Source organism: Schistocerca americana, chromosome 11 (genome assembly GCF_021461395.2).
Source record: "Schistocerca americana isolate TAMUIC-IGC-003095 chromosome 11, iqSchAmer2.1, whole genome shotgun sequence".
NCBI classification, from domain to species: domain Eukaryota; kingdom Metazoa; phylum Arthropoda; class Insecta; order Orthoptera; family Acrididae; genus Schistocerca; species Schistocerca americana.
Window position 1 is genome coordinate 184,898,657 of NC_060129.1, and position 25,768 is coordinate 184,924,424.

Sequence of the window (25,768 nt, forward strand, 5' to 3'; positions counted from 1 at the left end):
AACTTTGTGAGAGAGTGTGTCACATAAGTCAGACACGGTGTGAGTATCTTAATTACTTTGGCTGTTACAGCACGTCAAAGCTGTACCATACTTCTTGAGACACCTTGCAGTTTTAATCTTTAAATAATGCGTAATATGTAGGGTTTATTAGTTCCTGGTTTCTTTGAGTATTTCATAATGCTTGTGTTTTTCACATTTACAGTCATAAAAAGTCACATACCTTTGGCAAACCAATCTCTGTGCAGATATAAACTCTTGCTGATGATGTACAAATTATATATCTATTCTTAAGTTGTCTAAGGTACCATAGAAAGCTGAATGCCATTAACAGCAGCCATAAATTAACTGTTATTGTGGAATGTTGATATTGCATATTTCAGTTTTTAATACATCTGTATTCATAATTCCACAAAGAATTCACAGTGGAGTGTGTAATGAATAGAAACTTACTGGCAGATTAAAACTGCACATTGTACTGGGACTCAAATCCAGAACCTTTGCCTTCACAACTACATGTCCTACTGACTGAAATATCTAGGCACAAATCATGAGACAGACACACACAGCTGGGAGAGTGTTCCCATGTAATTTGGAAAGTAGAAGAGATATACTGCCAGAAGTAAAGCTGTGTTGTGTTCAGACAGCTCTATTGATACACGTTTACTTGCAATAGGCAAAGGCACCTCTTCCAGGCTTTTTCAGCCAAGCTGGTGAAAGAAATTCAAGAAAAATAGGAAGCTACAAGCGAACATGTAGAGCAAATGTCGTTTATCAGTACTACCACACAGAAATCCATAACCGGTGTGAAGACTATGTATGCACTTGTCCCTGCAACTGCTATGTTTAATGCTGATCAGTCATGTTTAGCCAAAGAACTGCCAACCAACCACAATTTTGTAATTTTACAGTTGGGGTGGAGTGTCAGTAGTGCGATCTATGAATGCTAGAACATATTCGTATGCACCATCTGATCAAAATGTATCCAGACACCCCACATAATGTTGAACTGACCACTCGATGGCACAAGAGATGGATCCACTAGCATAAAAGGAGGCATGAAGTATTGTGTTGTCAGTAGAGAGGCAGTAATAGTAGAATCAAGTCACGAGAGCTCAACGACTCAGAACATACACTCACGATCAAGCACCAGTTCATAATGCACGGCCTGTGGCGGAGTGGTTATGTGACAATAACATCCCTGTAATGGACTGGCCTGCACAGAGTCCTGAAATGAATCCTGTAGATCACCTTTGGGATGTTTTGGAATGCTGACTTCGTTACCTACCATAGTTTGTTGTGACAATTGTGAAGTACAGAGAAGGTGGTGTTACGGTACGGGGATGCTTTTTCACGGTTAGCCTGTGGTCCCCTTACTGTGCTTAAGAAAAAACTAAATGTGGAAGAATATGACCACATTTTACAGCAATGTGCACTATGTACAGTAGAACAATCATACTAACACGATGACTGTATCAGCACGAGAATGCGCCTTGTCACAGAGCAACATTTGTGGGGCAATGATTTGTGGGCAGTAATATTCCTGAAATGGACTGGCCTGCCCACAGTCCTGGCACGAACCTAATTGAACACTGGGACGAGTCAGTATGTCGACTTCACTGCAACTTCTCCCATTAATAACTTCTCTAGTTTCTGCTCTAGAGGAACAATGGGCTATCATTCCTCCACAAACATTCTCACATGTCGCTGAAAGTGTCACCAGAAGAGTACGAGTCGTCATAAGAGCAAACGGTGGACACAACCAATATCACTGTCCACCAATAGCTGTTCAAATCAGATAACGTACAACAGTGCTAGAAGTAAGTACGAGTTGATTACTACTTCTACATCTTTACCTCTGTCTACAGGAAGTTAAGGCAACGTAGGTCTGGAAACTGGAGGTGGGCTGTTTTACTTTCACTATTTCTGTAATAGACATAACACAATGTGGGAAAATGGTAAAGGGTGAAAAGCATTTCTCAGGAAATTGTTTTCAACACTTCATTAAAACTGTCCTCTTACAAGCTGCAGAAAGTATATTGATTTTGCTGAATTTTGGCCTCAACAGGATTTATCATGATACTGACAAAAAGGCTGTCGGTCTAATTTCAATTTTCTTCATAAGTACATATGTGATTTGACTTCTGGATAAGGAATTTTGTAAAAAGTGAAAATTATTTTCCACGAAACTGTCAGACAAGATTATTTCTGATAACTCTGTCATTTCAGATTTACAAGCAGAACAGTATTCTTATTTTTCAGTTATTTGAGTATTTTTCTAACGGTGTCCAGAATTCAGCTAACAATGACACAGACTTTTGTGATCAGACTAGGAAATTTCTAACAGAGAAGATACCATGGGGGGAAGGGGGGGACTTTTCTTTTCACGTTTTTCCCAGCTTTATTGGGAGAACCATAAATTTATCTTCAGTGAACAATGGCCTATGTATATTACAGCTACATATGTAATATAAATAAAACTGAACCAAGCAGACCAATCATGTGATGATCCTTTATCCTCATTTACAATGTTTCAAAGAATGGACATTACAGGATGGAATAACAGTAGTACCTACATCTGTACTCCACAAACCACCCTACAATGTGTGGAGGAGGGTAGCTGTGGACTAATATCACTCCCCCGTTTTCATGCTCCAGCTGCCAATGATTTGTGGGAAGAAAGACTGTTCGTATACCTCCGTGTGAACTATGATCTCTCTTAATTTTACCTTCATGTCATTTTGTAAAATATATACTGTCAAAAAAAAATCACACCGACATAAAATAATTAATGCACAGTTATGAAATTTCAGGAATACATTTGTGTAGGTAACTTATTTCGGTGATTAACATAGCAGGATCACAGGTTACTGAAATAGCAAGATGAGCCACTGCAAATGTGAAATGCTGGTGCATTAATAATCAGTGTAATTGCTAAACATGCAAACATGCATGTATCACGTTGTACAAGTGCTGGATATCAGTTTGTGGGATGGAGTCCCACGCTCGTTGCACTCGATCAGTCAATACAGTGACGGTCGACGTGTTTGTGGATGACGCCGGAGTTGCCTTCCAACAATGTCCCGTATGTGCTCGACTGGAGACGGATCTGGTTTTTTATTTATTTATTTACATGTCAAGTTCCGTAGGACCAATTTGAGGAGCAAATCTCCAAGGTCATGGAACATGTCACTACATGAACTTACAACATAAAAGTAATAACAGATAAAAATAAATGTTCATGAACCTGAAAGAAAATCAGGCCATAAGTTTAAGCAAACGCTATGAGCAATACAATGAGAATCAGCTTAATTTTTCAAGGAACTCCTCGACAGAATAGAAGGAGTGACCCATGAGGAAACTCTTCAGTTTCAATTTGAAAGCACTTGGATTACTGCTAAGATTTTTGAATTTGAGTGGCAGCTTATTGAAAATGGATGCAGCAGTATACTGCACACCTTATTGCACAAGAGTTAAGGAAGTCCGATCCAAATGGAGGTTTGATTTCTGCCGAGTATTAACCGAGTGAAAGCTGCTTATTGTTGGAAATAAGGAGTATACATATTGAGAGGCCAATGTCAAAGTACCCAGACTCGTGAACAGAGGTCCACAAGAGGTTCGTGAACTCTCACCACTTATTGCCCGAACCGCCCGTTTCTGAGCCAAAAATATCCTCCTAGAATGGGAAGAGTTACCCCAAAACATAATACCATATGACATAAGTGAATGAAAATAAGCAAAGTAGACTAATTTGCGTGTCGAAGTATCACTCACTTTCGATACCGTTCGAATAGTGAAAATGGCAGTATTAAGTCTTTGAACAAGATCCTGAACATGGGCTTTCCACGACAGCTTACTATCTATCTGAACACATAGGAATTTGAACTGTTCAGTTTCACTAATCATATGCCCCTTCTGAGAAATTAAAATGACAGGTTTTGTTCAATTGTGTGTTAGAAACTGTAAAAACTGAGTCTTACTGTGATTTAACATTAGTTTATTTTCTACAAGCCATAAACTGAGGTCATGTACTGCACTACTTGAAACCGAGCCAATGTTGGACACAGCATCCTTTACTACCAAGCTAGTGTCATCAGCAAACAGAAATATTTTAGAGTTACCCATAATACTAGACAGCATATCATTTATATAAATAAGGAACAGGAGTGGCCCCAACACTGATCCCTGGGGCACCCCCCCTCCCCCACTTGACAGTACCCCACTCAGATCCCACATCACATCTGTTATCAACATTGTGAATAATGACCTTTTGCTGCCTGTTGCTAAAGTAAGAGGTGAACCAATTGTGAGCTACTCCCATTATTCCGTAATGGTCCAATTTCTGGAGCAATATTGTGAGATCAACACAGTCAAATGCCTTTGTTAAATCAAAAAATACGCCAAGTGTTCGAAACTTTTCGTTTAGCCCATCCAGTACCTCACAGAGAAAAGAGAATATAGCATTTTCAGTTGTCAAATGACTTCTAAAGCTGAACTGTACATTTGACAGCAAATTGTGTGATATAAAATGATCAGTTAACCTTACATACACGTCCTTTTCGATAACTTTTGCACACACTGATGGCATAGAAATAGGTCTAAAATTATCTACATTATCCCTTTCTCCCTTTTTATAAAGCGGCTTTACTACTGAGTACTTTAATCGCTCAGGAAACTGACCATTCGTAAAGGAAAAATGGCTAAGGAAATATGGCTAAATACAGGGCTAACATGTGCAGCACAGTACTTTAATATTCTACTAGACACTCCATCATAACCATGAGAGTCCTTAGTCTTCAGTGATTTAATTATTGACTCAATCTCCCTCTTGTCTGTATCACAGAGGAGTATTTCAGACGTCAATCTCGGAAAGACATCTGCTAAGAAATTTATATGATTTCCTGGAGAAACTAAATTTTTATTTAATTCACCAGCAATGCTCAGAAAATGGTTGTTAAATACTGTATGTATATCTAATTTATCAGTACCAGAAATATTATTACTGTGAACTGACTTTATATCATCAACCTTGTGCTGCTGACTAGATGCTTCCTTCACAACTGACCATATGGCTTTAATTTTATCCTGTGAATTAGCTATTCTATTTGCATACCACATACTTTTTGCCTTGCTAATAACATTTTTAAGCACCTTACAATACTGTTTGTAATGGGCTACTGTAGCTCGATTGAGACTAGTTCTAACATTTTGATATAATTCCCGCTTTGTTCTACACGATATCCTTATCCCACTAGTCAGCCAACCGGGCTGTCCATTACTGCTAGTACCCCATTTAGTATGTTCTAATGGAAAGCAACTCTCAAAGAGCATGAGAAATGTGTTACGGAAAGCACTGTATTTATCATCTATATTATCGGCACTATAAACATCTCGCCACTCTCGTTCCTCGACAAGCTTCGAAAAACTCTCTATTGCTGTCGGATTAACTTTCCTACGAGCAAGCCGAGGCATCGTGATGAGCATGTTCGGTAAAAGCAGCAACGTGCGGGTGAGCAGTATCTAGTTGTAAAACAGCACCTGGACACTGTTCACGAATGGCAGCACAACAGACTGAATCGCCAGACTGACATGCAAATGCACCCGAGATAACTCCCGCTGTAGGTCCAGTGTGTCTAGTACGCAGACAGGTTGGTTGCAGGTCCTATACTGGCCTCCTCCTATGCTCAACACTGGCACCCAGACAAAATGAGCTTTCACTAGAAAACACAAACGACCTCCACCCTGCCCTCTAATGAGCTCTCAGTTGGAAACAATGAAGTCACAAATGCCAGTGGTTTGGGGGTCAGTGGAATGCACACTACAGGGCGTCTGCCCCGGAGCTGTCCTCGAGGCAACCGATTTGTAACAGTAGCTTCCGAGATGCTTGAAGACACACAATGACGCTGCGATTTAGAGGCTGTACGACAAACACAGATTTTTACCTTAACGTGTGAAATGTCCCACCCCCCCCCCCCCCCCCCCTGCTGAGACTGCATTTGATTATGATCTCTTATCCCTGTTAATCGTACATTAGTCATCATAGGGGGGAGTGGATAAAAAATGTATGCACCACAATGCATTAAAATGGATGGTAAAATCTCACAGCCAGTAATAGGTGAACCACAGAAACCCTTAAAAACTCTACTTCTTTACAAATGTAATGCATCGAGATTTATTTTTAAATGTAATTAGAAAAAATAATGCACGCTTTCAGATTCGACATCAAAATAATAGAAACACATCCATCATGTACCTACATACGAGCACTGCAAGCATGCTTTATACATATGTCTCTACATCACTATACATACAGACACATCAAATGAATTTGCAGTTACGAATAAGGACAATCATCAGCTGCAGAATGGAATGACATCAACAAAAATTTGTGCCGGACTGGGATACGGGGCCAGATTTCCCACTTTTTGTGAGCAATCGCCTTACCGTTTGGGTATCCGTGCACAACTCACAGCCGGACCCAAACTTCCGTATGTTGTCAACAGTGTCACATTTTAAAAACTGTGAAAAATTTACCTGTTTAGAAGTAATCAGTTTTTTGCTTTTCCTGTAAAACTGTGTTTTTGGGATATAATACAATTTGATATGTTACTCCTCAATTTTCTGATGTGTCAAAACCAGTGAGTATGCCGTATCTTTGAGGTCTCTGTGATGTTATTTTTCAACGAGATAATGAATAACTGTGCCGGTCTGACCTACCTCAGTACGGAGGGTATCGAACTGCTGTCCCGGCCGGCACGTCCCCCAGACCTTTCGGCCACTGACAATACCCGGCCGTCGGTTACCGAGAGACTCGGACACCGCCACTGTCAGCCATTACGACTGACTACTTCCGGCACAGGGTCGGTACAGCTCGGATCGACATACCCGTATCTCACATCTGAACTCACCGAGGTACTCCGCCTACCTGTCACCGTCGATTTTGTCCATATTTGTGGCATACGCAGGGCTCGGCCAGAAATGAATGACAGAAGTGAGAACTCTACATGGGCAAGCATTTAAAACAAGTAATACTGTCAGTACAGGTCTATACACAGGGGATGTACTTGAGAACAATATTATGGAAATGGAAGAGGATATAGATGAAGATGAAATGGGAGATAAGATACTGCGTGAAGAGTTTAACAGAGCATTGAAAGACCTGAGTCGAAACAAGGCCCCGGGAGTAGACAACATTCCATTAGAACTACTGATAGACTTGGAAGAGCCAGCCCCGACAAAACTCTACCACCTGGTAAGCAAGATGTATGAGACAGGCGAAATATCCTCAGACTTCAAGAAGAATATAATAATTCCAATCCCAAAGAAAGCAGGTGTTGACAGATGTGAAAATTACCGACACGTGATGTAATCATCCGATAGCAAGATCACTCTTAAGTAGCGCGAATACACAAATAAGTTACTGGATTAAATTAATATACATAGTATTCACATATAATATTAGTCTCGAAGATTAATAAGTTGGAAGAGAAGCTAAGCTTCCACATATAATGTTGATCTTTTTTGCGCGTGTTACACTTCTAGATACATCACACAAATGTGCCAGTAAAATTTTTAATAATGACACAAATGTCTCATCTTCTGGGCTCCAAATTCTTCTAAATGGTCGTCCACGAGGAGTTGATTTTTAAATGAGAGTCAAACGCTTTGTGATTTAAGAAATTCATCGTACATTCTGCTTTTAATGTAACGCTTTTCAAACCACCTTTCGCAATATTTTCCCGCTACCTGTACGAAATAGGTTCGTTTCAACAGCTGCAAGAAAGCGCCAAATAACTGGCATCACCGCACTTGCACAGCTACGTTGACACAGGAAGCTCTTATGTTCATACGTGTAAAACATTAAAAGATCTTACATTATGTCATAAAATAAACAAGACATCAAAGGATACTTCAAGAGCGTCGGGATATTGCGAACCATACCAAAATGCGGGAGGAACAAGTTCGGTGGCAGAAGAAACAAGCCTTCTGGTCAGGTGGATACAGGGTTATAAATACAAAATCAAATAGGGATAATGCAGGAGGAGGTTTAATAATGAATAAAAAGATAGGACTGCGGGTAAGCTACTACAAACAGCATAGTGAACGCATTACTGTGGCCAAGATAGACACGAAGCCCACACCTACTACAGCAGTACAAGTTTATATGCCAACTAGCTCTGCAGATGATGAAGAAATTGAAAAATGTATGACGAGATAAAAGAAATTATTCAGGTAGTGAAGGGAGACGAAAATTTAATAGTCATGGGTGACTGGAATTCGAGAGTAGGAAAAGGGAGAGAAGGAAACATAGTAGGTGAATATGGATTGGGGGAAAGAAATGAAAGAGGAACCCATCTGGTAGAATTTGGCACAGAGTATAAATCATAGCTAACACTTGGTTCAAGAACCATAAAAGAAGGTTGTACACTTGGAAGAATCCTAGAAATACTAGAAGGTATCAGATAGACTATATAATGGTAAGACAGAGGTTTAGGAACCAGGTATTAAATTGTAAGACATTTCCAGGGGCAGATGTGGACTCTGACGACAATCTATTGGTTATGAACTGTACATTAAAACTGAAGAAACTGCAAAAAGGTGGGAATTTAAGGAGATGGGACCTGCACAAACTGATTAAACCAGAGGTTGCACAGAGTTTCAGGGAGAGCATAAGGGAACAATTGTTGCAAATGGGGGAAAGAAATACAGTAGAAGAAGAATGGGTAGCTCTGAGGGATGAAGTAGTGAAGGCAGCAGAGGATCAAGTAGGTAAAAAGAGGGCTAGTAGAAATCCTTGGGTAACATAAAAAATATTGAATTTAACTGATGAAAGGAGAAAATATAAAAATGCAGTAAATGAAGCAGGCAAAAAGGAATACAAACGTCTCAAAAATGAGATCGACAGGAAGTGCAAAATGCGTAAACAGGGATGGCTAGAGGACAAATGTAAGGATCTCACTAGGGGTAAGATAGATACTGCGTACAGGAAAATTAAAGAGACCTTTGGAGAAAGGAGAACCACTTGTATGAATATCAAGATCTCAGATGGAAACCCAGTTCTAAGCAAAGAAGGGAAAGCAGAAAGGTGGAAGGAGTATATAGAGGGTCTATACAAGGGTGATGTAGTTGAGGACAATAGTCTGGAAATGGAAGAGAATGTAGATGAAGACGAAATGGGAGATACGATACTGCGTGAAGAGTTTGACAGAGCACTGAAAGACCTGAGTCGAAACAAGGCCCCAGGGGTAGACAACATTCCAGTCCTGACAAAACTCTACCATCTAATGAGCAAGATGTATGAGACAGGAGAAATACTCTCAGACTTCAAGAAGAATATAATAATACCAATCCCAAAGAAAGCAGGTGTTGACAGATGTGAAAATTACCGAACAATCAGTTTAATAAGCCACAGCTGCAAAATACTAACGCAAATTCTTTACAGACAAATGGAAAAACTAGTAGAAGCCGACCTCGGGGAAGATCAGTTTTGATTCCATAGAAATATTGGAACACGTGAGGTAATACTGACCTTACGACTTACCTTAGAAGAAAGATTAAGGAAATGCATACCTACGGTAGCACCTGTAGACTTAGAGAAAGCTTTTGACAACGTTGACTGGAATACTCTCTTTCAAATTCTAAAGGTGGCAGGGGTAAAATACATGGAGTGAAGGGCTATTTACAATTTGTACAGATATGATAAGGCAGTTATAAGAGTCGAGTGACATGAAAGGGAAGCAGCGGTTGGGAGGGAGTGAGACAGGGTTGTAGCCTATCCCCGATGTTATGCAATCTGTATATTGAGCAAGCAGTAAAGGAAACGAAAGAAAAATTGGGAGTAGGTATTAAAATCCATGGAGAAGAAATAAAAACTATGAGGTTTGCCAATGACATTGTAATTCTGTCAGAGACAGCAAAGGACTTGGAAGAGCAGTTGAACAGAATGAACAGTGTCTTGAAAGGAGGGTGTAAGATGAAGATCAACAAAAGCAAAATGAGGATAATGGACTGTAGTCAAATTAACTCATGTGATGTTGAGGGTATTAGATTACGAAATGAGACACTTAAAGTAGTAAAGGAGTTTTGCTATTTGGGGAGTAAAATAACTGATGATTGTCGAAGTAGAAAGGATATAAAATGTATACTGGCAATGGCAAGGAAACCGTTTCCGAAGAAGAGAAATTTGTTATCATTGAGTATAGATTTGAGCATCAGGAAGTCGTTCCTGAAAGTATTTTTATGGAGTGTAGCCGTGTATGGAAGTGAAACATGCACGATAAATAGTTTGGACAAGAAGAGAATAGAAGCTTTCGTAATGTGGTGCTACAGAAGAATGCTGAAGATTAGATGGGTAGATCACATAACTGATGAGGAAGTATTGAATAGGATTGGGGAGAAGAGAAGTTTGTGGCACAACTTGACTAGAAGGAGGGATCAGTTGGTAGGACATGTTCTGAGACATCGAGGGATCACCAGTTTAGTATTGGAGGGCAGCGTGGAGGATAAAAATTGTAGAGGGAGACCAAGAGATGAATACACTAAGCAGATTCAGAAGGATGTAGGTTGCAGTAGGTACTGGGAGATGAAGAAGCTTGCACAGGATAGAGTAGCATGGAGAGCTGCATCAAACCAGCCTCAGGACTGAAGACCACAACAACAACAACGGGTTGGACAAGGCACGAGCCATTTATGTTAGCATAATTACTTGGAAGAAGAGGGAGACAATGTAGACGAGTTACGGTCGAGGGTCACGACTGAAGTCACGTGCTGCAGATGAAGTGCTGAGACCGCTGGAGAGAAAGAGGAGGAGCAGAAGATGGTTTAATGACAAGTGTGCAGTTAACAAGAGAAGAGCAGGTAGAATGTTATGGCTGACAAATGAATGAGATGAAGGAATAAGGCTGAGATACACGGAGGCAACTAGAGAAGCGAGAAAAGTCCTCCAACAGTATTGGAGGGCAGTGTGGAGGGTAAAAATCATAGAGGGAGACCCAAGAGATGAATACACTAAGCAGATTCAGAAGGATGTAGGTTGCAGTAAGTACTGGGAGATGAAGAGGCTTGCGCAGGATAGAGTAGCATGGAGAGCTGCATCAAACCAGTCTTAGGACTGAAGACCACAACAACAACAATGTGAGAGCAATAAACGAAGAGGAAACAACAAAATCACTGAACGTAAATACAGGTCACATCGAGACGACCCACCTCCCAACAGCAGCTCTGACTGCTCTGTGCATCAGCCCCGGATCTACGATATTTCCGAACAGGGGCAATATTTAGTAGTGGCGCCGAGTCACACTTCCGTAACCAGAAGCGGGAGAAGGTACTACTCGTACGCGACTCAACTGCCAATGCACAAGAGCCCGCCTGCAACTGCTCTAACGAATCTAATTTAAACGATTGTCACGTCACGCTCAGCGGAGGCAATTTGTTGTTATAATGCATTGCATAGTGTTCCTGAAGCCTTTGACACACTTTGCTGTTGGCAGACGCTTGTATGAGCACTGTTTTGCTATTGTATACAGCGCGTTTCCTTTGGAACTTAAGTTTTTTTTCGTTTTTTTTCTGTGTTCCCCGGTGCCGGTTCAACCGGACGCGCAGCCGGTTTATGTCGTAATTGCTGCTACAGGCATCGGCTCTTCGTACTAAATGCAACAGCCTGTACCCCATGGACCATCTGTACCTGTAACTGTGCAGACAGAGGTGTACATTATTAACTCGATAAAAGGAAGCGCTCGCCTCACCTGCAGCCGAGCCCTCGGACGAGCGGGCTTTCTCCACCTTGGCGGGAACAGATCTCGCTCTGGAGGGAGCAGCTCTGGCGGGGGAAGTTCTGGCGGCTGCGGCTCTCGCAGGAGCAGCCCTGGCGTGAGCCGCTCTGGCGGGAGCTCCCCTGGTGGAAGCAGATCTGGCGGGAGCAGGCCTGGTGGGAGCGGGTCTCGTAGGAGTGGACCTGGCGGGAGCCGCTCGGGCGGCCGCGCCCCTCTTCCTGGGGCTGGGGGCTGCGGCTCTGGCCACCGCCTCCTTACGGCCGGCGGCAGCTGCCCTCGGCTTTGACGCAGCCATCCTACCGACGGAAACTGCCCTGCCTCTCGCCGCCAGCACTGCCGCGACTGCGGGATTCACGCCCCTCGCACACGCTCGTGCGCTGGTCCGGCAACTCTTCACTACGGGTTGCCTGCTCGTGTTGGCACCACTGGCTCTGCTACCTGTATATAAACAGAGGGATTAACTTCAGTTTTCTCGTCTACACAATAACTGTTCTTCGGTTTTGTTAAGGGAAGTTACAAGAATATACGAGGTGTCCATTTTAACTCGGAACTACTACACCGTGCATACTATTTCTCGAGTCGACACTCCTTTTCCTCGACTCGTACTAACGGTATAGGAACGAACGATGCATCGTGAGGAAGATTTTTTATCCAGCTTCCGACTTTGCACACCAATTTTGCACTGAAACTTATTATTTTAGGAAAATTTTAACATAATAACAGACCTTTAAGTATCACAGACAAAGGGGTATCGTACCTCTATTTTACAAAGTTAACTTCTATTAATCACGAATACACGAGTCTGTTTTTGTATTATCCTATTACAAATACCAATTCATTTGTTTTTAAGGCAGTTATTAACTGGATAATTTGTATACAGGATTGTCATAGATAATAACAGTGACCACTGGGGTACTCCATTATCTCTGCCTGTCATACAAGCTGATTTTTTTAAACAAATATACTTTCCAAAATGACAAACATATTTGTCATTCAAATGAAACTACATTGTTCCGGAGACCTTCGAAGTCTCGAACATCTGTAGTGCACGTGAGGAGATTTGTACCGAGGCTGGGATTCGAACCCGGGTCTCCTGCTCAGTAGGCAGATGCGGTAACCACTAAGTCACCCTGACACGGTGGCTTCACACAACTTCTGGGAATATCCCAGCATGCATCCCTCCTCGATCCAAATTCCCATTCGAGCCTCAGCCCACCGGTATTCCCACTAAACTCAAACAGCCCGTTACGTTCGATGCTGAGGTGATATTCCAGTACAGTTGGAGAGACCCTGCAATGTTGTTTAATTTTTGGGGGGAATACCAGTGGGCTGAAGCACGAATGGGAATCTGGATTGAGGAGGGACGTGTGCTGGTGTAGCCCGTGCAGTGCCTAGTGAGGAGGAGACCTGGGTTCGAATCCTGGCCTTGGCAAAAGTTTCATTCCTCGCTTCAGTCTGCAGATATAATTTTCACCTAAAGTACAAACTGCAATTAAAACCTCCTCTTTATCATCAAACTTCTCTTCAACAATGGATAACTGTAAATGTCATGGTCGAAAGTTAAAAATTACAAGCAATAATGTATGGAAATGTATATAGGAGGTTGTATTGTAAATTCACGATTATTATTTCACATCATTTGGTTCATTTTTAAAGATTGTTCCTCTTCATTCCCACAACTACCCATATCCCAAAGACTTCACTCATTCAAAATACTGCCATTATTTAAAACTATAAAACTGTAAACGTTTCGCCCAGGTACCCTGCTATCTCGAAAAATATGCTTGGTATTAAAACAGAGTCCCAGATGAAAAGTTAATATTTTCAGGGGGAACATCTGTCTGTTGTAAAACTGGCCACTGTGTCCCCCATCCCCCAAAGGGGGGGGGGATCATTTTTTTATTTTCAAGTGGGAACTCCCCCACTCTTTCACTGCAGATTCAGACTGTATGCCAAACAATACCGAGGGTTCATCTGAAATAATTTTTTTCCATTCATGGTGGATTTCACTGTCATCCTGATAGTGAGATTTTAGGGAGCTCACCGTAATCGATCCTGAAGGGGATAGAAAGCTATATTGCCTTGCATGGACATTTAAAAGCCTGAAAATAAGACTTTTATTAAATGTGATTTGAGACTTTCTCGGCGTATTCCATTCGTGAAATCTTCTCGGGTGATCAGCCGAGTAAAGGCGTCGTCTTCTCGCAACGTTTCGAAGGGTTTCATACCCATCATCTTCAAGCGAAGATGATGGGTACGAAACCCTTCGAAACGTTGCGAGAAGACGACGCCTTTACTCGGCTGATCACCCGAGAAGATTTCACGAAAAGACTTTTATTGTACAACCTATTTCACGAAACTAAATTAAATTTTTGACAATAATGTCACCTATTCAGAACAAAAATTTATATTTTAATTGAAAATGTATAGGAGAATCAAATGAGTTAATTCTTAATTTAATAAATCGGTAAGATTGAATTTTGTCAATTGCATGCCATCTGCCACAAATGGAACGAAATATTTTTGGTACATCTTAGACACTTTTTCACGCAGAATCCAAATCTGAAATGAAACTGAGGAGAAGGAGGGGGGGTTCCTATTTGAAAATAAAATGTTGACCCCCCCCCCCCCCCCTTATTGGGGGGCGGGGGGTGGGTGGATGGATTAGGAGAGTAGTATAGACAGATGTCCATCTTGAAAATATTAACTTTTCATCAGCAATTTTTTTTTGTATTATGCATATTTTTTAAGATATTTTGTTGTTTCAAGTCAAAACAAACACACAGCTTCTTTTTTTCTTCAAATTTTTATCCCACAATAAAGCACGCAATTTCATTAATAAAATGTATACAATTCACCCTAAATGCAAATGAGAAGTATATGTTTTTGTTGTTGAAAATTTTATGTCCATTACTTCAAGATCAAATAACATCAGCACTTTTTATGTAGAAGGCTGTGGCTTGCAGTATTACTTAGGTGATATTACGTCGTTTCTGTTGGTAGCACTGTCAAGAACAATATTGTACTTTTTTAATAAAACAAACACATGTTGTACATGGCATGTTCAGAAAGTAAGTGTACTGTCATCATATTGGGGTGTGGTTTTTTGTTTTCTGAGGCTTGACAACAATGAATGGGAGAGGGGGGAGGGGGGAGAGGGGGGGAGAGAGAGAGGGAGAGAGAGAGGGAGAGGGAGAGAGAGAGAGAGAGAGAGAGAGAGAGAGAGAGAGAGAGAGAGAGAGAGAGAGAGAGGGGGGGGGGGGGGGGGGAAATCCTCTGACTAGAGCGAGCATTGCAGGAACATGGTAATATGCAAACTCACATTGGGATTTCCAGTTGTGTAAAAGATGTCAGTAAAAAATTTTGCCAAGCGCAAGCCACATGCTGTGATCCGTTTCTTACTCAATGAAGGAATGGCACCCACCAAAACATTTTCACGAATCAAAAAGGCTTACGGCAAAGGAGTTGTGAACAGAACAAGGATGTTCAAGTGGTATGGTGAGTTTAGTGGAGGCTGAACAAATGTTCATGATGAACAGAGGACTGTAAGACTTTCCATTTTGATTGATGATTTGGTACAAAAAAAAAAAAAAAAAAAAATTGATGAAAAAGTTTGTGAAGACGACCAATCACAGAAATTATGGTAAACCGGAAAACTGTGTGCAAGATGGGCCCCAAAACAGCTGACAGACCAGCAGTAGTGGCTGCGAGTTTCTTGAGTGACGTTAAATGGAAGGTGAGGATTTTCTGAGCTCTGTTGTGATTTTTCTTGTATGCTGAAAAATTCAAAATCACAACTTTGACCAAAAAAATCATGGCTTCTGGGTTTTGGGACCGAAAAAGCACCTTGTTGATTGAATTTCTGCCTCAGGGTGAGACCACCAATGCATAATGACGTCATGAGACCCTAAAAAAATTAAAAAGGAGTATTCAAAACAAAAGTAGGGGAATGCTTGCAAGAGGAGCATGCTCATTCCACGAAATGCCTGTTCTCGCACAGCCTAAGCCACCGAGGTGTTCCTGGACTCATTTGACGGGATGTTTTGAACCTCTGCCATATTCACCTGACTTGGTACCTTCAGATTATCATCTTTTCACCTCCCTTGAAGGCACATGAGTAGAATTAAATTTTTAACAAATGAGCAGGTGCTGAAAGAGTTTTGATTTATAAAATGAGAGTTCAGAAGAATCCGCAGAAGCCGGGTCAGGTGAGACTTACCAGATGGGACGGAAAGGAAAGCTCGACTGTTCGGCATTCCGCCAGATGACATTTCAAAACCTAATAGCTTAAAGGTGTAAGATAGGGTAATAAGCTAGACAGAGATAACCATAAAACCATTGTGCAAGAATTAGTAAGAGTGGAAATCTAAGTGCATTGCATGTGGTAGAGAGGGGGGGACAGGGAAAAATAAGCAAGTCAGAAAATGAAAGACACAGAAAACTAAAAGGGAATGGATAAAGGAATAGTTACTTAGAAGAAACGCTGAGACTGACGAAATTGATGCAAATTACGCCCAGGTGGGTGATGAGAACCAAGGTCATATTGTAATGCCTGTTCATTCCCACCTATAGAGTATTGAGAAACTGGTGTCTAGGGGAAGACTGGTGGCAAGTGTGATGAAACAGACATCTCAGTTCTCACCACCCACCTGGCCTTAATTTACATCAATTTCTTTACTCTCAGTACTCCTTTCTTCACCCCTTTTAGTTTTTTATTTTCTGGCCCGTCCATTTTTTCCCCAGCCCCCGCCTCTACCCCACACAACGTATTTAGCGTTCCAGTGTTATTACATCTTGTACAATGTTTTGTCAGTAACCTATGTTTTGTGTGCTACCCTATATTCCTCCTTCAAGTTCTCAGGTTTTTAAATCTCATCTGATGCAGTACACAACAGTCAATATTTTCTTTTCATGCTGCCCACTAATTCTCCCCCGATCTGGGATTCTGGGGTGACTTTTCCATACTCTTCTCATTTCCTAAATCTTTCCAGTCATTTTCCTTTGATTCTCTTACTTCTTCTTCAATCCCTCTGGCAGAAGAAGGAGCCACTGGTTCTGACTGCTTGCACATTTACTTAAACTTTGTGTGCGTCTTCTCCTGCTGCCTGGTGAGTAGACTCAATAATATGGAAAGGATAGATTACACCTGTCACATAGAGGAGGCGTTGAAACCAGGAAGATATTAAGCTTTCAGATAAAGTCCGTCTTCAGAAAAAAAAAAAAAAAACCCACACACGCGGATATTCTCTCTCTCTCTCTCTCTCTCTCTCTCTCTCTCTCTCTCTCTCTCTCTCTCCCCCCTCCCTCCCCCTCTCCGGGTGCAGGGGGCCCGAGTGCAACTGCATCTGACATGAGCAGCAATCTGCCGGGGTTGAGTGGTGGGGGTAAAGAGGAGGCATTAGGTGGGAAAGAGGAGAGACAGCAGGGTAGGGGTGGGAGAAGACGCTGTGATGCCAGTGGGAGCATGCAGCAGACACGATAGTGCTGCTACCTGCAGCATTGAGAGACTGTGCAATGGATGTGGGCAGTATATACAGTCAACAGACTGGGTGGTAGCTGGAGTGAGGGAGTTTTCTGATGGATTCCAAAAGACAGGGGAAGTACAGGTAAGTACATTGAAGGTGAGAAAAGAACAGACTAGCAGCTCCTAAAATATGATGCTAGTGGAGACTGCTGAGGATTAAACGAATAGATCCAGTAACTAATGAACAGTTACCAAATCGAATCAGGTAGAAAAACGGGGCAGATGAATAGGACACAACCTGAAGTGTTGTTGTTGTTGTTTTTGTTGTTGTGGTCTTCAGTCCTGAGACTGGTTTGATGCAGCTCTCCATGCTACTCTATCCTGTGCAAGCTTCTTCATCTCCCAGTACCTACTGCAGCCTACATCCTTCTGAATCTGCTTATTGTATTCATCTCTTGGTCTCCCTCTACGATTTTTACCCTCCACGCTGCCCTCCAATACTAAATTGGTGATCCCTTGCTGCCTCAGAACATGACCTACCAACCGATCCCTTCTTCTAGTCAAGTTGTGCCACAAACTCCTCTTCTCCCCAATTCTATTCAATACCTCCTCATTAGTTATGTGATCTACCCATCTACTCTTCAGCATTCTTCTGTAGCACCACATTTTGAAAGCATCCATTCTCTTCACGTCTAAACTATTTATCGTCCACGTTTCACTTCCATACATGGCTACACTCCATACAAATACTTTCAGGAACGACTTCCTGACATTTAAATCTATACTCGATGTTAACAAATTTCTCTTCTTCAGAAATGCTTTCCTTGCCACTGCCAGTCTACATTTTATATCCTCTCTACTTCAACCATCATCAGTTATTTTGCTCCCCAAATAGCAAAACTCCTTTACCACTTTAAGTGTCTCATTTCCTAATCTAATACCCTCAACATCACATGAGTCAATTCGACTACAGTCCATTATCCTCGTTTTGCTTTTGTTGATCTTCATCTTATACCCTCCTTTCAAGACACTGTTCATTCTGTTCAACTGCTCTTCCAAGTCCTTTGCTGTCTCTGACAGAATTAAAATGTCATCGGGGAACCTCAAAGTTTTTATTTCTTCTCCATGGATTTTAATACCTACTCCCAATTTTTCTTTCGTTTCCTTTACTGCTTGCTCAATATACAGATTGAATAACATCGGGGATAGGCTACAGCCCTATCTCACTCCCTTCCCAACCACTAGTCTACGAATGCTAGAAACGTAGGTTTGCCTTTCCTTGATCTTTCTTCTAAGGTAAGTCGTAGGGTCAGTATTGCCCGAGGTACTGAGGCCTGAGGTACTGAGGAATAACTAATTTGGTAATGAAGCAATGTGTGATGAAAAGTAAAAAAAATTACCGAAACAGAGCAAAGCTAGAATTTGGTATGGTCAGACTGTGCCAAGTTGTCTAGAGGTTCCTGCATGACCATCACTGACTTTGATGAAATTTTGAGTGAACATTCGCACGTGTTCCCTGTGGACATTGGTATAGTTTTACTTGCACAGATGTAGTCGTTTGTTTGACACGTGGTGCAGCTTTCAATCGTGCACCACAACAGTTTTTGGCAACTTTTGAGATATGATATCTCTGGCAGTTGATATCTCTGGCAATATTTTGTTGGAAGAAACAAAATTAGACCGTTGTGAGCGCTCTCTTAAGTGGAATACGAAAAAACAGATTTCTCGAGCAATTTTCATGTAGACAGTTTGAAGCAAAGTCAGCGGAAAAAATAGATACTTGGAAAAAAAGGTTCACCTTTTCATATTTCATGAAGTAACTGTGTGAGAGATCTGAAATATTGCAAGTGATAATTTGCCAAGAAAAAGTCTTAGAATATAAATTTTTCCTCTGACTGCTTTCCACTAGTTTGTAAACTGAAACCCAAATTGACAATTTTTGTAAAAACGACAAAAATAGGTATTTTTAGACAACATTTACAGAAGGCTGTTTGCTGCAAACTCTTTTAAACCATTTTTGCTAGAAGTACCATGTTCCAAACCGCCTAAAACGTAGGTTTGGTTTTGCAGTTCGAGCATATAGGGCCCTAAAAGGCAGCAAGAAAATGGAGGTGTAGTGAAAATGTGCCCGTATTCCACAGATACTCAAATTTGACACCTTTCATTACATTCCACAACTGTTTAGTTCTCTCTGGGGAAGTCAATATGAAGTCCTAGTCGCATCTGGCCAATGTGCCCGCCCCCCCCCCCCCCCCCCCCCCCCGACCACCAAGAAGCCAAATACAAATTTTCACAAATTTTCACAGGGGTTGAATTTCCAAATACCAATTTTTATACATCTAGCTTTAAAAACGCTGTAATAGTCTTTGAGAAATGATTTACTTTAAAAAAAAAAAAAAAACACTTTCACCCACTATTTCATCTCCATAGGGGAAAAATTTCCAAAAATGATGAAACAGGTATTCTTTTTATTTCTGACTGAGAAACCAGTTTGTAGTTATAGCTACAAAATCCCCTCACAGGCAGAATTTCAAAAAAACCCTTCTTAAGCAGTGTCTATGTTATAAGATCAACACCCTCTCCAAATTTCAAATTTCTTTTCTTATTAGTTTGGAGTGGGAGATAATGACTCAGTCAGTCTGGATATTTTCTTTTATATATCGGAGATTACTTACGGAGATATAAAAAGCCAAACTTCATTTTTCTTTTTTTCTTTCAAGTGTCTATTTTTTCAACTGACTTTGCTTCAGATTTTCTATAGGAAAATTGACAATAACATTTTTTTTTCAAAATTAAGGAAACACAAAGTGTTATATAGGATAGCCTAGATTTTTTTTCTTTCAAGACAATACTGCCAGAGAGAATGTGTCTTAAAGTTGCCTAAAATTCCAGGGTGCACTACTAAAAGCTGCACTTTGGGGTCAAACAAATGATCTGTAATTATTGAAAGTAAATCTGTACTAATGTTTATTGGGAACATGTTTTCATGTTCATAAACAATTTCACCTGAGTTTGTTATGGTCATGTGAGAACTTTTTCCGAAATAAGATCATTTGGCACGGAATTGCCCCAGTGAAGAAAAATGTGTTTGTTGCACAGAAGAATGTAATAATGACGATGATGTGTGGAGTCCACTCCATAACCTCTTGAGTAAGTTGTTCCAGCGGTTGGGAGTACTGAGAAAAGGTTCACCTTGAAGTTTCTTGTAAACAGTCACAGTTTGAAAACAATAGTAACATTCAGAAAATGTAATACTAGAATGAGAAATGATTTACAATATCCATCACCCTGCCTTCATTTGTCACAGAAAGGAGTGGCGCATTCAGGCACAAAAACTTTTCAACACCCACAGAGAGAGAGAGAGAGAGAGAGAGAGAGAGAGAGAGAGAGAGAGAGAGAGAGAGAGACTGACTGTGTGTGTGTGTGTGTGTGTGTGTGTGTGTGTGTGTGTGTGTGTGTGTGTGGAGGGGAGGGGGGGGGGGGGCAGAGAGAGATAATAAAGTAGAAGTCACTTTATGCTTGGAACTAAAGGAAAAAATATTTAAGAAATTATGTAAATGGTCAGCATGTTGCCATATTGTTCACTAAGTGAATGTACTTAATTGTAAAATGGATTTGCTACACATCACAGCAGGGAGTCAGAATAAAGATGCACAGAACAACTAACTGTACTGGGTTACTTCTATGACACATTTTATAAAAGTTGGGCCATGATGTGAGGTTCTATGAAAGATCTGTAATAGTTCTCTGACAACCTCACGAAGGCAGGACAAGAGACAATCAGAACTAACCAGTCGAAGTACGGCGTGCCTTCCTCCTGCTTTTGGAAAATTCCTCGTCACGCTGCTCCAAGGTCAAGTTACGGCGGCCGACACAGGGGACGTAGAGCATCTGGTTTGGGTCGTTTAAGATGTGCTTTAGGCAGTACTTGCTCGCTGGAAGGCATCGCTCGCTGCACCTGTTGACAGTAACATTCAACAATTAATTCTCAATTTGATGAGACATAAAAAGTAAGAAGATAGGGGTGTTGCCCAAAACTCAGAAATAGTAATGTATTATTCAAAAGCTTCTGTTCTTGCACATGTAGGTAATAAGTAGTATTAGCTTACCACCAGATGTCCAATTAAAATACTGGATTCCATTTAGCTAGTGTAGGCACAAATAGTATTAAACAGTACTGAAATAGTTCATTGTCAATACAGATTAAGTTTCTATTATTTGTTTATTTTGTTAGTAAATTGACTTGCTCCACATCCCCAACATTCTCCTCCTCCTCAATGGGAGCTACGGAACACACTGAACGAATGAATGAGTACCTTTTGAAGGCATCACCGAGTAAAACTGAGAGGTGCAAATGTGGTGTGACCTGTGCAACTTTCCAGGCTTTGGGTACAGATCTTTTGTTGAGCAAGCAGTTGTACATGATTGTTAAGTATGGAGCTATTGCACCAGCATACTCTGAAAGGACCCAAACTGGTATCCAGTCTGGACCAGAAGACCCGTTTTTATTAAATGTTAAGTTGCAACTCATGTTGGCAGCTGTTCTTGATTCGAATTCTGGAATATTTACTTTGTCTTCTTTGATGGAAGTTTGAAAGGCTATGTTCAGTAACTCTACCATGACACCACTGTCACTGATAGTATTTCTATTGCTATTGCGCAAAGAAGGCACTGACTGTGTTTTGTCGCTAGCATGTTTTACGTACAACCAGAATCTCTCTAAATTTTCTGCCAAGTTTCGAGACAAAGTTTCATTGTGGAAACTACTATAAGCATCATTGAAGTCCGTGCTAAATTTTGAGTGTCTGTAAAAGATCGCCAATCTTGGGGAGTTTGTGTTCGTATAAATTTGGCACGCTTTTTTTGTTGTTTCTGAGACAGTGTTCTGATCTGTTTTGTGTACCAAGACAGATCAGCTTTGTTTGTTAATTTATTTCGTATAAATCTCCCAATTGATGTTGATACTATTTCTTTGAATTCAAGCCACATCTGGTCCAAAATTATCTTGGTAATTTAGGTGGAAAGGAGTTGTCTTTCTTGAAGACATCAAGTGAATTTTTATCTGCTTTTTGAATAGCTATATTTTTCGTTTATTTCAGGGAGATTTGGGGGTTACAATATGCAATCTCGCTATGACAACCCTGTGTTCACTAATCCCTGTATCAGTTTTGATGCTCATTATTTGCTCAGGATTATTTGTTTGTTTTCACAACTGTTTACTATTCACATGGGCTCATGAAATAACTGCTCAAAATAATTTCCAGAACACACATTAAGCATAATTTTGGATGTTTTATGTTGACGTCCAGATTTAAACATGTATTTTCGCTAACATATCAAGGGGAAATTAAAGTCACCACCAACTATAATTGTATGAGTCAGGTACGTGTCTGAAATTAAACTCAAGTTTCCTTAGAATCTTTCAGCAATTGTAAAATCTGAGTTGGGAGGTCGATAAAGGGTCCAATTATTATTATATTCCGGTTGCCAAGAATGAATGACCTCTGCCCACACTGACTCACACGAACTATCTGGTTCAATTTCGGTACACGATAAACTACTTCCATCAGCAGTAAACCACTGCCACTGTGTTTAGCCTATCCTTTCTGAACACCATTAGGTTCCTCGCAAAACTGTTGGCTGAACTTATCTGCTTTCCGAGTCTATAATGATTTGGGCATCAGTGCTTTTTATTAACTCTAGGAGCTCTGGTACTTTCCCAACACAGCTACGACAATTTAAAACTATTATAGCGATGGTTCCTGTATCGACATTCTTCATATGTTCGACCTGCAACCTTTGAGGATGGAGCCCTTTTTGTTTTCCCCGAATTTCACTTCTATTGTGTGACATTGTCTATACCGAAGAGATTTCTTATTTTGTCTGTCGCCCTTTGCTTGCGACGCATCTGTTTAGCACAATGTTCAATATTGTAACCATTTCCTTTTGTAATAAAATTCATTAATACGATTTGCTTGAACTGTTCTCTAGCGATACGAGAAAAGCAGGTTTCCTAGGCACCCCATATTTGACAAGTGGGCAGGATGAAACGAAACCATTCGTTGATTTTATTAAATTTGAAAAAAATAACAAACAACTGAGCAACCTAAAAGACAATAAGTGTGTTTCTAAATCATCGAAATTACCCAAAGTAAGTAACAGATGTAATCATTAATTTGCAATCTCAATATTCATCCTATATGTTGCGTAATTTTCATATGTTACTCGTGTCTGGCGATAAGATTCTGCCCTCTCGCCGTCTTTTCCGCTCAGTTGTTCCGTTTCGTAGCTGATTAACGTCTTCTTGTTGAACTCCTGTCAAATGTTATCTAACGCTCATTAAGGGTTAGCTAGCGATCGTGAACAACTTTTACAACGGAATGTTTTCTACGCAGTTGCAGGTAATGTGGTGTAAAGTGTCACCTTCTATTCACGAGGTTCCGATCATTACAAGTGAAATTTGTATACAGCGTAACAAATCTGAAAGTACTAATTGCCGTAAATGCCTGCCCCACCGTTGAATTAATGGCGGAAAAAAAGTCGAGGAACATACCAACCATTTGTCGAATATTTCTTGATTTTTGGGCTTCCTATTACATCGTTCATTCGTACCAAACGTCGACGAAAGTCGGAACATTTCAGACCGATATGTTTGACTATGGCTACTGCCAATCTCATAATGTAACTTGGCGCTGTCGTAGAAATGTAGCAGATATAACGTAACTATGTGTGATAAAATAATATGGTTTCATATAGGTCACAAGTTTCGATTCCTGGCGTGCACAAAATCGTTAAGCTTTCGTAAAAACGTGTGTCAGTTCAAAGCATGGAGTAGAATGTGGTACCAGCAGTGGCTGTCGTTGGCAAATACTGATGCTCTTGCCAACAGCTACCACCCCGCCCCAGCAAAACTCTTTACAAACGATACTGCTTATATTAACAGAATCTTCCGTCGGTTCTTGGTAGAACAACATTATAATAATAAATGAAAAGCACCAGTTTGCTTTTGTTCTACAATATTATTTTTATTGCTAACCGGTTTTCGGCTTACAAGGCCATCATCAGACATTTACTGAGTACTATCACCAAAGAAGTTAAATGCTAGCAGACAACATTGGAAGAGAAGTAACACATCTAGAGTGAAGTAGAAACATACAGTGAGTAGCATCTTTGCAATGAAATAGTAAAAACTGAACAGTACATAAATAACAATGGAGTTCACAGGAAAACCTTTAGCACAAAATAGGAATAGCATGTCTACATAACAGTTTCTATTAATAAACAAAACTAATAAAATAAGATAAAATTAGTATTAGACAAGGCTGCATCAAGAGGTATGAAACATGGAGAGTGATACACAACCAATTAAAAAAAAAAAAAAAAAAAAAAAAAATACAGTTTGAGAGTGTGGTGGTACTGCATATTAACATTAATATTATAATCAAAGCAGTGGCTGTATACCAGTATACATTAAATAAATGAGCAAAGTGAAATATGAACAGTATTTGATGAGAAAACTACAAGGGGATTTAAACATGGACAGTAATACAAGTACAAGTTAAAAGCAAACCCTTAACTATTGAAACTACAGCATATGTGGAATACAAAGACAACTGCAACAAATAAAACAAAATTATGACTACAGGAAAATGGGAATATGTACGAAGAGAGAGTGTGGGAAGTAATCAACAACAAAGATGATTATATGAAGTTTAGGAGAGGGGAAGTGTTGAGTTGTGTCTGGTCATTTAGGATGAGATCTGGACTGTGAGCAAGATGTTTGTTAATTTCCAGGGCTTCCAGCTGGTTGAGTTTATGGCCTTTGTTTGCTAAGTGAAGTACATGGGACACTGGCTGGTAGTTGTAACCCTCACTCAGTACATGCTCAGCAAATGCAGAGTCTGAATTCTGCAACCTCCAGCTGCGTTCATGTTCAGCCAGCCTAGTTGATATGTCTCTGCCTGACTGACCAATGTAAAATTTGTCACAATCAGAACAGGTGATTTTGTATACCCCACTGTTGGCTAATAACTGGATCTTGTCTTTGCTATTAAAACACACTGGGCTGTAGTGTTCCTGACATAGTAGGAAACCCTATACTTGCAGGATTTCAGTGATTTGGCTACAGTCTGTGATACCTGACCTAGAAATGGTAGAGTACACCATTTCTTGCAGACAGTGGATGGGGAAGCAGGTGGGGCATTGAGGAGGGGTATAATTTTCCGTTTTTGTTTCCTGTGCAAGATGTGGTCAATAAGAACTGGATTGTAGCCAGTTGATGAGGCAATAAATTTTATTGTATCTAACTCTGCTTTAAAATCATCTCTGGACATGGGGATAGATATGAGACGGTGTACCATTGAGTGGAAAGCTGCATGTTTGTGAGCTATGGGGTGTTGTGAGCAAGAAGGTATTACTGTGTCTGTAGTAGTTGTTTTTCTGTAAATTTTGAAACAATGTGTGTGTGTGTGTGTGTGTGTGTGTGTGTGTGTGTACTGATGTCAATGGTGAGATCTAAGAAGTTTATGGATTTGTT

General features: G+C 40.5%; 1 protein-coding gene across 4 annotated transcripts in view; it reads right to left on the reverse strand.

The window, feature by feature from the left end:
* Positions 1–25,768, reverse strand: part of LOC124553647 (serine/arginine repetitive matrix protein 2-like) — a 330,049-nt gene that overhangs the window by 72,740 nt on the left and 231,541 nt on the right. For all 4 annotated transcript variants that reach the window (XM_047127524.1, XM_047127525.1, XM_047127522.1 and 1 more), the window contains exons 5-6: positions 21,024–21,190; positions 11,742–12,206 (exon numbers count right to left, since the gene is read on the reverse strand). In XM_047127524.1, coding sequence (XP_046983480.1) covers positions 11,742–12,206; positions 21,024–21,190 — 632 coding nt within the window. The remainder of the gene's footprint in view (positions 1–11,741; positions 12,207–21,023; positions 21,191–25,768) is intronic.